At 38.2% G+C, this 17,460-nt stretch overlaps 1 protein-coding gene across 1 annotated transcript; it reads right to left on the bottom strand.

Annotated features, from left to right (window-relative positions):
* Positions 1–3,675: 3,675 nt before the first annotated feature.
* LOC141333863 (uncharacterized) lies at positions 3,676–14,897 on the bottom strand. The gene is made up of 2 exons (XM_073839020.1): positions 14,625–14,897; positions 3,676–4,629 (listed from the first exon to the last, which is right to left on the bottom strand). The coding sequence occupies exons 1-2, from the start codon at positions 14,872–14,874 to the stop codon at positions 3,779–3,781; spliced, it is 1,101 nt and encodes a 366-aa protein (XP_073695121.1). The 5' UTR covers positions 14,875–14,897; the 3' UTR covers positions 3,676–3,778.
* Between the last annotated feature and the right edge of the window lie 2,563 nt (positions 14,898–17,460).

Raw genomic sequence — 17,460 nt, 5'->3', positions numbered from 1 at the left:
ATTTTGTGAGGTGCAGATATTGTCCTTTTTCCCTGCTATCACCCATTCTCTTTCATCCTCAGATCACAAAATCAATTGTGGAGAATTTTTAGTATCCCATAAAAACCATCCTGCATTCTGTCGTTCGCTTAATTCACCATCGCTTTTAACCATTACACCAAGGTAATTTGTGAATCATTCCCCCACAGGAGACGCGAGCTCAGTGACAACCTCTTGATAATCGCTGAGCTCACATTTCTATACTTACCATTAGCTTTTCTCAGCTAAATACGCAATCAGTCACTTAGTGGAACCATAGCCCCTATTGGGGGGAGTTGGACACTGAACTTCACAGCAGGGTATTTTTAGACTGCCGCAACATATCTTGCGTAGTCTCTCATTCCACCTCACCTGCCCCTTTATAAACCCATCTATTCCCCCCTGCCCTGAAACTTCCCAGCCCAAATCTACCAGCTACATCCCACACCTCATGGATACCCCTGTCACTCCACTTCCTCATTCCACCGATGCCGTTCTTCCACCGATAGCCAAGTTTGCACTAGCTTTAATAGTGGCAGGTGCACAAGACAGCACTGCCCATTTATGGACGTCTGTAACTTCTGTGGCGGCGCCCACGCCCGCTTGATCTGCCCAGTACAGAAAGCAGCAAAAAAAAAAAAAAAAAAAAAAAATGTTAAGCAATATCTATCGACTCCTGCAAATGTAGAACAGAACTGCTTCATCATCCTTATGCTAACTTAACAGCTTACATTCTTTCAGGTCTCTCACATGGCTTCCACCCTGGCATTGTAAGTCTCCCCTCCCTAAGCCTTGTCTGCACCAATCTTTAATCCACTCACACCAAACCTGAAACAGTTGACCTCTTAATCAAAAAAGAAATAGATGCAAACTTCATGATCGGCCCCTTTCACATCCCTACATTCAGCGCTTTTCGCATTAGCCCCATCGGCATAGCAACCAGAAAATTTTCAGGTAAAAAACACATCATAATCGATCTCTCATCCTCACATAAGTCCCCGTTTCCGAGCATTATGAGTCTCATCCCGCTCAAATAATTTTCTCACCACTATCATGACATTGACCAAGCCATCACCCTGATCAAAGAAGCAGGTCGCAGTGCTTGGCTGGCCAAAGTTCACATTACCTCTGCCTTTAAAGTCATGGCCATCCACCCAGCTGGCAGGAAATTTTTTTACTTTGCCGTCCACCTCATATTGGGCTGTTAGCCAACAATTACCACATATCTTATCTGATTTATCTTTTAGATGATTTCTTAATGAAAGTGAAAGTCGTGACGTATTAGGCCATGGCTATCATCTCGCCCCCCAACTCCTTCCCAGCTGCACATCTCTCGACAACCCAAAAGCTTTTCGCAGAGCTCAGGATTCCCCTCGTCCAAGACAAAACTGTAGGCTCTAGCACCTCCATCAAATTCTTCGGTATCAATTTGGATTCACAAAAATTCCAGGCATCATTACCAAAATAAAAAATTGATGGTAGCCTCCACTCTCTGAACTACCACTAGCTGTTCCAAACGAAAGCTGTTATCCATTTTAGGCCATTTGAATTTTGCGATGCGCATCATACTGCAAGGCCGCCCATTCATCCCCCAGCTACTCTCCCTCGCATCATCCGCACACACTTTGGAAGACCAAATATCCCTAACTGAATCATGCCGCAACAAACTTAACCTACGGATATCCTTCCTTAAAAATGGAATGGCTTGCCCTTTTTCTAAACGCCAAATTTCCTCCCCAATTGACAACCAGCTATTTACCGACACCGCCCCCTCCATCGGGTTTGAAGGTTTTCTCCAAGGCACTTGGGCCCCCCAGCTGGCAGATTTGCCACAGCAGCTATCGTCCTCAGCACTATTCAAGCTTTTTCCTTTAGTCATCGCAGCTGCTCTGTGGGGCAAAGAGTGGTCGACCACCAGCATTATCGTGTACTGCGACAATGAAGCTACTGTGCACTGCATTAACAAAGGTCATTCAGATTCTCATGCATTAATGCTCTTTTTAAGACATCAGATTTGTATTTCAGCTTGTGACCAATTCATCATAACTGCTAAACACATTCCCTGTTCAAAAAATCTAATCGCTGACTCTCTTGCTTTGCTTTTCAGAAATCTAGAGCATTGGCACCTCAGGCGGACCTGCTTTTAACCCCAGTTCCTCCCTATTCAGAGCTGATATTCCCATAAACCACTCTTTGAGACTCCTAGAAGCTTCTCTTTATTCCATCCTTCAAGGCATATCCCCTTAAGACCCTTTGGTCTTATCTAACAGCATGGAAATGTTTTAAAACGTCATTACCCAATTTTACCTGCTATCTATTACCTAATTCATCTCTTACCTCAACATCATCAAAAATCTCCAAATTGGCTCAAACAAAGGGTACCTAAGCGGGATCCAATTTCTTCCATAAACTGATGTATGGCTCACCTTCACCCAATATGACCAATTCCCAGATGTCGCTACTAATCAGAGGCATCCAAAAAACCCATCCCACTCGCCCAGACACCCGCCAACCTATAACCCTAAAAAATTCTGAACAGTTGCATTTCCACCCTCCATAAGGTCTACCCGTTCCCTAGATGCCATGTTTATCTTGGATTTCTTAGGTTTCTGGGAGGAGCTCACACGGATAATTAACACAGCAATTCATCATCAGTAATCACACTCCCTATTCAATCAGCACGAGAAAGAATCCCCATAAATACCCAAAACAGCCCTACCTTCTTCTTCTCCCGTTTTTCATCACCCTTCCACCACTCAGTCTCCTCACCTTTAGCCCAGGGGCAAAAGTGCCCCGGGCTCGGGAATTACTGCCGCGCTCTGAGCCCTCTCCCGGACAGCACGCCAGAAACACCTAACCTTTCCCTCAGTTTATGATTCGTAAGAGTGAACTTGTGTAAGAAAAACTAAATTAAACACTATTGAAATAAAACAGAACATTTGTTGATTTGTCTTTTGTTTCATCAATCTTATTAGTTTCTTTGACATTTCTGCACTAAACTCACTCTAAAAACTATTGGTTATTAATAGTAGAATCTTTCAAAATTCAAGATGAAATTGGATCCCATTAAAATCCTGTAGAAATGATCATACAACATATTTATGCCGTGTCCTATTAGACAATTCCTAATACAATCATTTAGGAATGGTTCCAAAAAATGATTATTGGAGCCTTCCACAAAGCCACCAATGTTGGTGGTAGAAGTGAGCAAATAACTGATGAGTGCAAATTAAATCCATACACACTGATGCTAAAATGCTAACAGTTATTGTGCTTTAGTCAAAAAAACAGTGCACTTCCTGTGAGCTCTCCCTTACAGGCCGATGAGTAAGTACAGTTCTTACATTGTAGACAGAGCAAACACTTTGTCCATAGTCCATATTACTCCTTGCAAGTTTATGCATTAAGCTCAGTCTAAAACAATATAGCTAGTTGACACGGTAATGTGTACAAAACAAATTGCGTTAAAATGTGTGAATTTAAAATTAATCAGAATTTCTATCATTCTAGGAGCCCTGTATTCGATTCTTATTGGAATCCTTTAGAATTGTTTTGATAACAAGGGAACATTTTGTAGATTCTGATGAGGGACATAAACTTTTGACCTCAACTGTAATTGTGGTTGCAGCAATGCGGTTGGCAAGAAACAAAGAGGTGTATGTTTGTAGAGTAATTTATTTTAACAGCTTTGATTGTGGTCAAACAGAATCAAGGACCGGAATTGTCCGTTCCAGACATTTTGTTTGAAACTCTGTCCATGCTAAGGGGATCTGTTAGGCTTCTCTTTATTGTGAATCTTCATGTGGTTGTCAAGGCTTCCTTTATGACTGAAACTCTTTCCACACCGTTTGCAAGTGTAAGGTTTCTCTCCAGTGTGAACTCTCATGTGAATGTTAAGGTGTTCTTTACGAGTGAAACCCTTTCCACACTGTTTGCATGTGTAAGGCTTCTCTCCAGTGTGAAATCTCATGTGTCTGTTAAGGTTTCCTTTGTGAGTGAAACTCTTTCCACACTGTTTGCATGTGAGAGGATTCTCTCCAGCGTGAAATATCATGTGTCTGTTAAGGCGTCCTTTACGAATGAAACCTTTTCCACACTGTTTGCATGAGTAAGGCTTCTCTCCAGTGTGAATTCTCATGTGTCTGTTAAGGTTTCCGTTTTCAGTGAAACTCTTTCCACACTGTTTGCATGTGTAAGGATTCTCTTCACTGTGAATTCTCATGTGTCTGTTAAGGTTTCCTTTTTCAGTGAAACTCTTTCCACACTGTTCGCATGTGTGAGGCTTCTTTCCAGTGTGATTTCTCATGTGTCTGTTAAGGCGTCCTTTACGAGTGAAACTTTTTCCACACTGTTTGCATGAGTAAGGCTTCTCTCCAGTGTGAATTTTCATGTGCCTTTTAAGGTGTCTTTGTTCTTTAAAACTCTTTTCACACTGACAGCAAGTGAAAATACTCATAGTTCCTGTCTTTTGAGCTTTTTTTTGTTTAGAAGTCTTTTCAGACTCTAAGAAACAAAAAGACTTTTCTCCAGATACGAAATTAAGATTTTCAAACTGATCTTTCTCTTCCGTTTCATTCAGTTCTTCTCTCTCCTCTTTCAGTGCTGTTAGGTCTAAGGTGGAAAAACAAAGAGATAAAAGTTAACCCCAGTTTAATGGCACAAAGCAATTAACATCACAACATGTAGATATGTAATGCATGTATGCTAGATCCTATACCAAGGTCTCCAAACCTGATCCTACTCAGCCGGTACCCTACAGAGATTAAGTTGGCTGTTATACAATTAATTCAATCTAGAAAATCTATATAGACTGATCTCAATTATTATATACAATTTTTTATGTCTCCTAGGGGATACAATTCAACAAATTTAGAGGGAGACTATGAAAAAAGAAAGGGGACTCCCCAATCAACAATCAAATGAAAAATTTATCACACAATAATTCCTTTATTATTATTCCTTTAGGTTTTATTAAGGGAGCAATTATGTTAGCCAATCATAAAAGTTGGCTGTTAACCTTGACCTTTTAAATGGAAAACACCAAAACTGACTGTCAGAGGATGAGAAATGGTGGAAAACGGTCATTAATTTCTCAAAAATCTTTTTTTTTTTTTTTTAATGTAAATCACTCCATTTTAAATGTTGTCAAAAACATTAGTAATATAATTACAGCTCTGGAACATAATAAAAATACTAAAACTAAACTTGCTTTAAAAGAAAACAGGCAATAATTTTGCACCAATTGGAAGTGAAAAGTGAACTGCCAACCCAGTGCCAACTGCCAAGTATGGTGAATTGTGCTCTGTATTTAATCCATCAAAGTGCACACACACAACAGGAACATGCAGCCGGAGCACTGGGCAACTAATGCTGTTAAACTAACCTGGTCCGAGGTCCTGTAACATGCACTAATAGGAATGCACTGATTTTACTTACCACTGACACTCTCATATACAATTATTTGACTTTAGTATCAGCCCAAACATAAAAGTAAAAAGAATTTTTTTTTTCTCAAATAATAAATAAAATAAATAAGAACTTATTTAATGTATTGTGCCCAAGATTTAATTAAAAATAAAATGACTACTTGCACATTCAGTTGATCGGGGTAGTAATGTCAGCATTTTTGTCCTGTTTTTTTGCTTGTGTTTTTCCCCTGTGTTTCTAGTAATATCGTTTTGTTCCTTGTCTCCTCCTAGTGTTTTGTCTATAGTTGGTTTAGTCATGCCCATATTTGTATTTCCCCCTTATTATCTCGTTAATAACCACACCCCTGTTCCTTGTATAAATAGTTCATTGTGCCTCACTCCCCTTTTGGTGATTAATGTCGTTAATGTTACTCTGTTCCTGCTCATTCCGGTTTATGTTCTATGTTTTCACAATAAATATCCGTTTCATTTATACTCTGGTTCCCTGCAAGTTCCTTCCTGGATCATCTCTACGACAGTTTCTGACAAAAACAGCCTACATTTTAACTGGGAAGAGGAACAGACATTTACTCATTTGAGCTAGTAATTAGGGCTGTATTAGTCAGCTTACAATTGATTTACATTTACTGCTATGATAAAAATACATTTACATTATAGTTTATAATAATACGTGTCACATTTAATGTCCAACAACAAGTATTTTAACAAAATGTATGTTTTCCTCAGAATTATTAAACTACTATTATATTGTGCAAGCGCTTGTTTACTTGTGTAAACCTCGTCTACTTCTTACAGCAAAATGGATGTTTGTATGACGTTAAGGACTGCTTAAGAATAAGCGTGCACATAAAATTATCTTGACTTACTGAACCTGGATCAAATTAGTGAGATAGTTTATTAGTCACTAATAACCTAACCTAAATGGTAATTCATGGTAACTTTAACCCTGATTGATTTGTTAGATTATTTTAGGCACCGTTTAGGACTTAAATCCCTAAACGGGACTATGTTTCAAAAGTAATAAAGCTTATCTGTTGCGATTTATTGGATGGGAGGCGTACTATTCATTAATCAAATGAAAACAGCATAGACCAAAAGATCGACTGGGATTTACAAATCGATATTGGTCATAAAAATGAGCATATTAACCCTTGTGCGACCTTATGGACATTTTTGTCCATTTCAGTTTTAAGTGTGTCTGTGTTAAAGGAGAACTCCGGTGTGATATTGACCTAAAGTGTATTGAATCATGATACCGAGTGTGAACGTACCTTGCATATTTCATCTCGGTTTGTGTCCAGCTGTCCGAAATCTGGGGTCAGTTAGCCGATGCTCACAACAGGTTGTCAATGAAAGTCAATCGGGCATCGAAGGAGCCATGTAAATAAATCACTGTTTTACACCATTTACGAGGCACAAAGTAGCTCCACACTTCATCGGTAGACTTCCTAGGGCCCTGACATTTAAAACGAGACATTGAGAACTCAGAAAAAGCACCGGTAGTTTATTTACAAGAAGATTTATACAGACATCTTCCACCAGGAACAGAGCAGTCGCCGCCATCTTAAATGTAGTCACGATAAATCGAGTGTGGAGCACCAATGAATTTATCAGGTTATCAACGTATCAGGTTGTAGTTTCCTTCGTGCTCGACACTCGACTTATCGTGACTACATTTAAGATGGCGGCGACTGCTCTGTTCCTGGTGGAAGATGTCTGTATAAATCTTCTTGTAAATAAACTACCGGTGCTTTTTCTGAGTTCTCAATGTCTCGTTTTAAATGTCAGGGCCCTAGGAAGTCTACCGATGAAGTGTGGAGCTACTTTGTGCCTCGTAAATGGTGTAAAACAGTGATTTATGTACATGGCTCCTTCGATGCCCGATTGACTTTCATTGACAACCTGTTGTGAGCATCGGCTAACTGACCCCAGATTTCGGACAGCTGGACACAAACCGAGATGAAATATGCAAGGTACGTTCACACTCGGTATCATGATTCAATACACTTTAGGTCAATATCACACCGGAGTTCTCCTTTAATGCCAACTGCATAAATCTTGGCTCAGGTGTGTATTTTTATTGAAATTTTAATATTTCACCCTCATTTCCTTCAAAAAAAATCTATTTTACCCTCTGTACAAAAAATACTCACACTCAGGACCTTAAGGACAAAAATGTCCACATTGAAACCCATTAAAACTGCAATTTTTTAACCCAGGGCCATTTGACTATAAAATGACGCAATATTTGTTAATAGGCATTCATTCTATCGGAAAGGCTTCAAATTTTACATTTTTACTAGATTGTGCCATTTTTTCAAATTTGGCATATAAAAGAAATACTCACTTTTTTGTGTTTTCTGCTTATGCATATTATAGCCTATTATAGAGTCAATTGGAAAAATTATGCAGCTAAAATTGTGTGGGTATGATGGTAAGGATGTCAGAATGTGGTTTGCATGTGTTTACTGAAAATTTTATGGGTGTAATATGTTTGAAAGAAATGATATTGTACTGGCAATCAAGAATCCCACTCCATGTATTTGAGTGGCAGGGTCATAGGGCCTTGTGAAAGCTATGAATAAGGTCAAAGAAGGTTAATGAGCTTTGAGGATTTTTCTTTTTCACCCAAACACACATTTTAATCCTTGATTGCACTTTTTCATTTGTTATTGTTTTTGTACAAAGATAAAATGTGAGCTTGAATTTTATGTAGAAGTTCAAAAGCCCCTAAACACATTGTTTTTGTTTTCACCACAAAGAAAATGCTGATTGTTTAGTCTGGTAAATTTTATACAAAGTTTGAGTTGACACAGGTGTTCACACAGCCAAACCTATAAATATGTGGTGCTTGAGGGCTTGGTCATTTCATTGCTTGCAAGACTAAGAGACATTACACAGCAGTGGAAGCTCTGGAGCTGGTGTTGCCCACTGACAGTGAGCACACAGGTGCATTAGAAGCTGAGGCTGAAGAGTTGAGCTCAGAGGATGAAGAGTTGAGTTTGCGCTGGAGTCTGACCCCTCTGATAGCTCTTGTTCTTCTGATGAAACCACTGAGAGTGAGCACATGGAGGAGACAACACATTCTTAGTGGAATTCAAAAAATGGCCAGATTATTTGGTCTTCTACTCATGCCGAGACGCTGCGCTACTGTCCTGCCAAGGGTATGACCCCGGGTCCTACACGCTATGCCACTGTCCGCATCACAACTGTCCAGTCCTGTTTGGACCTCTTCATCACCAAAGACATCATTCAGCTGCTTCTGGAAAATACCAATTTACAAGGAAGGCGTTTTGTACAAAACTGGACTGACTTAGATACCACTGACATCCAGGCATATATCGGGCTGCTAATTCTGGCTGGAGTATACAGGTCCAGAAATGAATCATCAAGCAGCCTGTGGGATGTGGAAAGTGGTAGGGCCATTTTCAGAGCCACCATGTCCCACCGTAAATTTAGGCTCCTAAGCTCCACCCTGAGGTTCGACGACAGGCTGACACGACCTGCACGTCACAGGCATGACAAGCTGGCTGCATTTCGGACTATCTGGGAGAAGTGGACACATCGCCTTCCTATGCTGTTCAACCCAGGCCAGGATGTCTGTGTGGATGAGCAACTGGTCCCTTTCAGAGGCCAATGTGGATTTCGCCAGTACATCCCTAGCAAGCCTGCCAAGTATGGCATAAAGGTTTGGGTCATCTGTGACGTCAAAACATCCTATGCATGGAAGATGCAAATCTACACAGGGAAGTCTCCTGGAAGTCCTGCGGAGGTAAACCAGGGAAAAAGGGTTGTTCTGGACATGACGGAGGGGCTCCAGGGGAACACCGTGACCTGCGATAATTTCTTCACTTCTTATGCACTGGCTGAAGAACTTCTAAAGAGGAAGATGGCCCTAGTTGGTACAATTCGGAAGAACAAGCCAGAGCTTCCCCCACAGCTGCTGCAGACAAGGCAAAGAGCACTCCTGTCCTCCCTCTTTCTATGTTTAATTTTTTTTTTTTGAACGCACAAGGGTTAAAGGGGTCATACAGTGCCACATGCACTTTTACAAGCTGTTTGAACTGAAATGTGGGTTGGGAGAGTGTGTACACAACCACCCTAGAAAGACAAGAAAGAAGACTAGAAAGATCCGCCCAGTAGTTTTCTTTTAATTTAGTAAAATAATTTGCCTCTTCTCATATCGAGCCGTTCTCAGATGCCTGTTGTTGTGGCGTAACACCGACAGAGGCCGCTCCTGTGACAGTTGATAGACAGTAGTGTTTTAGCATCGACCGCCCAGAGTCAGAAGTAAACTGACAGCACTGAGGGAATGCGACCGCTGATCTATCTAAATGGGTTCATGTTTACTCTAATCATTTCTCACCATACTGCTTTATAAACAAGGGTCAGTATAAAGCAGTTTTTGCGAAGCTGCTGTTGAAAAATGGGTCTGTAACTATTCGTGTTCTTGCTTTATCTCCACCAGAAGAAGTGAGAGTAATTTATTTTTATATGAATCTCTAATCGCCTTTTAAATAATGTGCTTAAGTTAGCACGTTTCACGATGAATGCGGCTAAAGTGTAACTTACACGCTCGGAGAACATGGTTATGTCGTCTTCTCTATATACATCCGTCTCAATATAATTCATAATTGCACGTTTATAATGAACAACGCATTAAGGTGATTGTCTATTTACAAACTGTGTACGTTGTAGTAAAACTACATTAAGCTTAGCTTTGTAATGCTAGATGGTTTAAAACGGTGTCTGTTAATGATTAAGAAGTCATGTACAATTATTTTAAATCACTTTGGGTCAGTTATAACTGCATTAAGAATGTTAACGCAGTATCTGTCTCAGTACACTACCCTGACATACCCTTATACAAAGATAAATCAAAGTGACATTAAGTTTACTAACCATTCAGACACGTCCAGTATAATCCGTAATTGCTGAACTTCTTTACGGGTGTCATCTTGTTTCGGTTCCAACTCCAGTTTTTTAAATTAAATTTTAAATGGATGGGGTTGTACAGTGTCTTCAAAGCCCCCCCAGTGCCATTTTTCCCCAAACTATATAACTATACCCCCAACTGTTGTCTACGCAACACCCTGTGTGCTTTGTTATGACACGCCCCACAGAACTGAGGGGCGGGGTGAGCAGAGGTTCATATCATTTAAAGGGCCAGGTACTGATATCGCTTGCTGAGAACAGAGGCATTTTTACCAGGTAAAATGAGTGTTTTTTTACACTACCATAGAGAATTTTTAATCAAAGTATATTACAAACTTTTCATTAGGACCCTAAAGCATCATATTAACTTGTGGAACATGGGCATCCAATGACCCCTTTAAAATAGCTGTCACTGCGGGGTGTGGTGTTGAACATGAAAAGTTAGGCAGTCTCATCTGTTCATCTGTTCTCTTCAAAATAAATGTATAAGCCTATCGTTCTGTAGTTTTCGTAATTAAAAATGAAAATGTGAACAAAAATAAAAGCAATTAAATGTGTTATTATAATTAAAACATGACAATTAAAATGACGGGTATAAATACATTATGACGGAATTTTTACGACCCTGTCCGTCAAAATGACAGACAATGTTAAAGTCTAACGCAACCACTGGCCTTGATATGTGCTTGTCCTTTGGACAACTAAATCAATCATCCATTTTTCCAAGTAAAAAGTTTGGCTAGATTCAAACAATGTCAGAACTTTCCCTATTCAATCTTTCTTCCCCCCTCGTCTCAAGAAATATCTGCGATAAGTATGTAGCGCAGTAATTCTCTCTTATTGAGAATGAAGTGCAGTGTAAACTCTGCCGTGCGAAGCTTGTTTATCATGGTTGAACCACTGCAATGCAAAGGGTATTCTCTGCGGCCGGAATATCGCATAAAAGACCCTGAATGGAACATAAAATGTATGTGCACAATTAAGTAGGATAAACTTTTTTTCCGATAAGAAAAAAAGTGCGCATAAACTACAATAAGAAAACTTTAACAGAATAAATGCGCTTTAAAAAAAGTCATGTGACTTTGCACGATGGAACGGGATAACTTTACTAACCAGTGGACCCATTTTGTTGCACAGCATCAGAAATGTTTTAGTCATTCTGAAATGCTTCCTGCTGTCACTTACCCACCAAGGCACCGCCCCCGCTGTCGTTTTGATTATTTTATTTTTAGTAATAAAAATCATTTAGTTCAGTTAGAGAACAAACAGTACATTTGAGAACTGAACGCGGCTGCTCAATGTAGTGGATCTGACAGTCGCATCCACGGCACGAGTCCGATTCATTGATCTATTTCATTTATCACATGAGGAGTGTAATGCTGCGTTCCAAGCAGGTTTTTTAACTGGTAAATCACCACTTCAAACCACGACTCACGACTTTGTAGCGTTCCAGGCAAGTCACGCCATACTGCCTGGGCACATTTATGAATTATTATTATTTTTATATTATTATTAATTTGATTGCAACGTTATATTGTCCTAAGCTCTATTTTTCTACCGTGTGCCACTTGCATAAACACCGCACACATTAGGGCTGACATTTGTTGTTTCAAGGGCTATGTTACGCCAGAACTCTTAACTGGGAGTACATCGATCTAGTAGTCACGGATTTGACTGCCGTACCAGTGCACTTTCACTGGTAGAAGGTTGGAAAAACACGGGTTACGGGGGTCTGGAATGTGGCATAAGTCGAGTGAGGTGCGAAAGGCAAGATGTTGGCAAAAATGTTGTTTTTAAACGAAACGCAAAACTGTCTGTTTTAAAAATAACTTGACTGCTTTCGTTTATCTAAAAGGTGATTTTGGAAGCTCATTGGAAGAACATTCGTTTATTTATTTGGTTCCACCGTGTTTGCTGATTTTCAGTACGCCTATTTTTTTTATAATTCAATTTTGTGGAAGTTATCTAACAGTTATTTTATTTTTGTTAATAAAGGAATGATTCTATGTTTAATATAGACTAAATAATTTTGTTGTACTGTTGTATTAATGTCCATTCATTGAATTGACGCCGAACTGACGCTAAATCGAAACGTAAAATGCTCACGGGCTATTTAAAGCCATTTAAAAGCAAAGAAAATGGTGGGAACGAGGGATAACTCTAACGAACTATCCCCAACATTTCCCCTCAGTGTTACTGGTATTACCTGTGTTGTCACACAGTGACCGGTGGGAAAATTTCCTCACAGTCACATCCCTACTGCTCGCCCTGAGGTGCAACCAATTTATTATCTATAAGAAAATTAATGTTTTCAGTTGCTTTTCCTAGTTTTCTAAGTGCTATTTAGTTTATAAGGGAATGATGATTTTGTTCTCTCTGTCTCGTTGTATAGAAACAATGCTTTATGCGCACAATTGCCATGTTCCAGTTTTGCGCATAAATTCGCATTTTTGGATGGAAACATATTGTGAACAGATTGCGCTCCCGTGTGGACATGCTATTTTTTATTTTTAAATAAAAACACTATATAGGTTATTATTATATTAAAATGAATATTCATATAAGTACCGTTATTCAGGGTGTTCACAATATGTTTTAGCGCGCAATGTTTTAAGCCTAATATTCATGGATTAACTAATCAAATGTTTTTTTTTTTTTTTAAATGCTATGAATGTTCATGCTCATTTTTAAAATAGAAATGTCTTAGGCTTATGAGCAGCTGAATGCTAATCGATGGATTGATACGTTAACAAGTGCCATAATTTGTTTGTTTATTTAGTTAATATTTCAGCAATCATACATTACAACCATTTAATGGCTTATGTTAAGACAGATTTGTTAAGACAGATTCTCAGATCTCATAGGAGACCCTCGAGAGTGAGGATAGCACTGCCAAGCTCAATGACAGAAGCAGCCTAACAGGGAGGCATAAAAGGCCTAAGAACCTGATATGATTGCACACAGATCTCTCAGAGCAGAGTCCTTGGCTCTCAGATCGCGAGAACTCACATGTTCCATCTGAGACTGGTAGCTTCATCTCATTTCATGCAGAAAATTTTCAGGTTCTGAACCTTCTGAAGGTTTTATTCAGAGATACAGTGATATAAAAACCTTGATTTTGAAACATACAGTGCTCATGTATGTTTAACAAATTCAAAGCCTTTTGAAAAATCTATTTGTTGTGGTCAGTTTTGATATTATGGTCATGATATATGATATTTGAGTCGCCACAAATAAAGCAATGCATGGGACACACACAACAACCTGAGCCCAATTTATCACCTTAACCTTAACTTGGGCTAGAGTTAAATTAATGCCAAAGCTCAGCCTTTTGTTTTTCGTAACCCCTCCATCACCTTCTTCTTCTTTCCCTTTTTCCTCATTTTCCTCCTTTATTCCCTTTTTTAAATTTATATACACAAGATATAAAGGTGTATCTTACACCTCACATAATTACATCAGAATTTAACTTCAATGTTAATGCTTTTGTTTTGGCTTATTTTTTGTTTTATTGTCAGACTGGCTTTATATTTACAGTACTGTTTTCTCCTATTTTGTACTGTTTTTCTGTATGTTCTACATTGTCTTGTTATTCAAAAAAAATGGTAAATGAAATGATCTGACTAGAGGAAATTTCATGAAAAAGTATCATCTGTTCCATTTGTGTAGTCTGAGGTGTAAGGTGAATTTAATGTTTTCTGACATTTCAGTGTGGATGAGAAACTTTTGGAAAATGCTTGAAAATGCTAGTGTGGATGGAGAAAATTTTAAAACAAAAAGGCTGTTTTCAGTTGTATTTGGATTAATTTAGGTGTGGCCTCACTGTTTTTCCTTGTTTTATTTGCTTACCAAATACTTTAAATGAACATGTAGACAGCATGCAGTAGCCAAACATGATTACTCACATTTAAAGGTTTGCTTTGTGCAAAATAAATTATTTTCTTAGTACTTTTGCACACTTAGCCAACGTGCTATAAATCAATGGTTTTAATATTAGAAGCAGATACTAGGTTTAATGTTACAATGTTTGGTTTAGACTAATTCCATATTATTGCTGCAACTTATCTGCCTGATGTCATAATAACATAGACATAACATAATAAAATAGCAGTGTGAAAGCAGGATCTTCTCAGCTGCACTTGAAGGCAGCGTAAGTATGTGATCTCAACACTTCTGTCAAATGTCAAAACATTTCTGTAATTCATTTCAATAATGAGTTCAGCTTTGAGAATAAAAACCAACCTGTTTGTTCCTCAGTATCTTCATGTTTGGCTCTAAATGCTTCTTCACTCATGTCTTCAATCTCCTCTTTAATAAATGCCATCTTTGTTTGTTCCTCAGTATCTTCATGTTTCAATGTTTCTTCAATCTTCATGTATTCACTCTCATCCTTAATAAACGCCATCTTTGTTTGTTCCTCAATGTCTTCATGTTTGACTCTGAAAGCTTCTTCAATCTTCATGTCTTCACTCTCCTCTTTAATAAACGCCATCTTTATAATAGTGTGTCTCTGTTGATTCTCCAGGAGTTCTTCTGTGTGTTTGTACACTTTGTCCTGTTTAATAAGAGAATAATTAATAGAAAGAAAAATCAATGCAAAATAAATCTCTGGGTGCGTCTCAATCAGCTCCTAGTTCAGTAGTCAGTGCACTAGTAAGACAGTCAGAGTTAACAGACTTATATATAAAATTTATAAAATATATACAAATTACAAAGAAGGTTCATATTTAAGAAGGCGATTTTGATTTATATTTGATATTCGATTATTTATCATATCTAATATATTACACTTTCATGAAATCATTCTCGGTTGTCATTCACTCGTTTGTGTTTGTTGTTGTCGTTTGTAGTCCGCGTGCCGCTGAAACGAATCACTGAATCATTTCACAAATTATTTAATTCAAATTATTCGGATTCTCACTTTCTCTCATCACTTCTTATCATCACACGATTGATTCATGATATAGGAGAGAAATGAGACGCACATTCTCTGTAACTAAAGGCTAAGGACTTAAGTAACACTACAACATTACAACGTTATATTTAATAATGATACGTTTATTTAACATATCTTGTAAAAACGCTTTAATTGATGCAACAATGTCCATTGGTTTAAAAACTTTAAACCCACAAACCTTTCTTCAGGCGAATCACAACAGATGAGGAGCGTGGCGCAGCTTTATGACATCACATCATCGGAGCAAAATAAAAGTCCCATTGGTGCACTGCTCTCTAGAACCACAAACACACATAATAGAAATGTTGTATATAGAATAGAATTTCGTACCCATATGATGATGCTTTTCTAAAGTCATTAACATTGTAAATCTATTAATATTATTCTCTGTTTTTTTAATGTGCATTTATAAACAGGAAGCATACCTTGCCATTAAATTCACATAGAACTAGTCAATGCTGTTGTGTAACTGTTACAAAGGGGGTGTGATGGCAAATTTGATCTATCACTCTTTTGACTATTGTAATTAATCTCTTGTTATTTTGTTTGTTTGTGTATTTATGTATTCCTCTTTTGGAAAGTTACTGAAACATTGATTTAAATTTTCTTTGGCTACTGGGGCAAATGAGGCCACAAAAAATATATATTCGTGTCAGTTTCTACTGTATTTACCACTACAGAAGTTTATTTACAATGAAATATGGCTTACATTTCCCCAGATTATTATTATTAAAAAAATGGTACATAATCTGTGCTAAAATATGATTAGAATGTAAACAAGTTACATATTAAGATCTCAGTTTTCAGTTGCTGGAAATTTATTTAACACACAAAAGTCATTAATAACAGATCCACACTGAAAATGAACAAATCTTCTGTAAGGATTAGATGGAAATGATAATATGGTCTGGATTTGATCTTTTTTCATTTCAGTGGTAATGTTCTTTTATGTAAGCAATTTTTATTAAATTTAAATACATTTTTTGCAGTGTAAAGGAATATGGTTCGTTGATTATTACCTTTTCAGTTTCGTTAGTTGTCAAAAATATGCCAACATATTCAGTTGTTACTCCATATCTTCCCTTATTAACAGTGAAAAGTTTGGGTAATACATACGAGACACAATAAACAGTTTATTAGAAACTATAACTAGAAGTACATCCATCAGAAAAAAATAAAAATATAGTATGTTGTATTAGTTTTATGATTTTAGTTAAGTTAAATGTTTTGAGAACAAAATACCTTTAATACACCTGCAGGAAAATGAAGATCATCAGACTCTTGATTGAGATGGTAGTGTGTGGCGTTCATCCAGACTTACTAAAGCACTGATTCACTGTAGTTTTATACAGATTTCAGGAGGCCGTTCTTACAGATGAAGACAAAGCTCTCAGATCACAAGCCTAAACACAGTATTTAAAGCAGTTTGAGCAGTTATTTTCAAATTTTATTTAGCTTTAGGAGTGTGTCACCTTTTGTGTTTATTGGCTGTTGATGTTTCTGATGTTTCTTCGTGTCTTTGTTTCTGATTATTAATATCTGAGTTAAATATGAATGCAGAGGCTGAAGGTGAGACTTTCCCTGATCTCGGTGATAATGAGTCTATAGTTCTGCTGACTGGATTAGAGTCGCTGAAAATCTGTGCAAATTCCTGTAACTGCTTACATCCTTTGCATATTTTATCTTCTAATGACAATCCTGAAATCTGTATGAAACTACAGTGATTGAGTGTTTTAGTAAACCATGTATTGTATCTTGTATTTATTAACTGAACTGTTCACTGTTTAAAAGGGAAGATGAGGAGTGCACCCACGTGTCACCAAGTCCTCCATAGCTCCACGATGGTCCTCAGCCCAGTCCCTCAGGCTGCCACATCAGCGTCAGCTCACAAGATGGCTGCCACGTCAGTGTCTGCTCACGAGATGGTCTACCCCTCCACCATGGCCTCCTGAGCTCCCTGATCCGCCCTGGGGGCGCCCACCGTCCCTCCCTCCCCTATGGATATTATTAGGCTCGAGAAGCGCCTTTGGGGTAATGTCAGGATTCAGTCTAGTCTGTCATGTTTTCCTAGTGTTTTTCCCCCTCTGTTTCCTGTACATATGGTTTAGTCCTTGTTTCGCC

Source organism: Garra rufa, chromosome 4, assembly GCF_049309525.1.
Source record: "Garra rufa chromosome 4, GarRuf1.0, whole genome shotgun sequence".
NCBI lineage: Eukaryota > Metazoa > Chordata > Actinopteri > Cypriniformes > Cyprinidae > Garra > Garra rufa.
Note: the sequence above shows the minus strand (reverse complement) of the source record. Positions and strands in the feature narration are given on the sequence as shown.

What these genes read in the sequence shown, in the direction of transcription:
- LOC141333863 (XM_073839020.1), bottom strand. Translation starts at nt 14,874, where the DNA reads ATGGCGTTTATTAAAGAGGAGAGTGAAGACATGAAGATTGAAGAAGCT. An exon ending in AGATACTGAGGAACAAACAG is followed by an intron (nt 4,630 to 14,624) that starts GTTGGTTTTTAT and finishes TTTCCACCTTAG; the next exon opens with ACCTAACAGCACTGAAAGAG.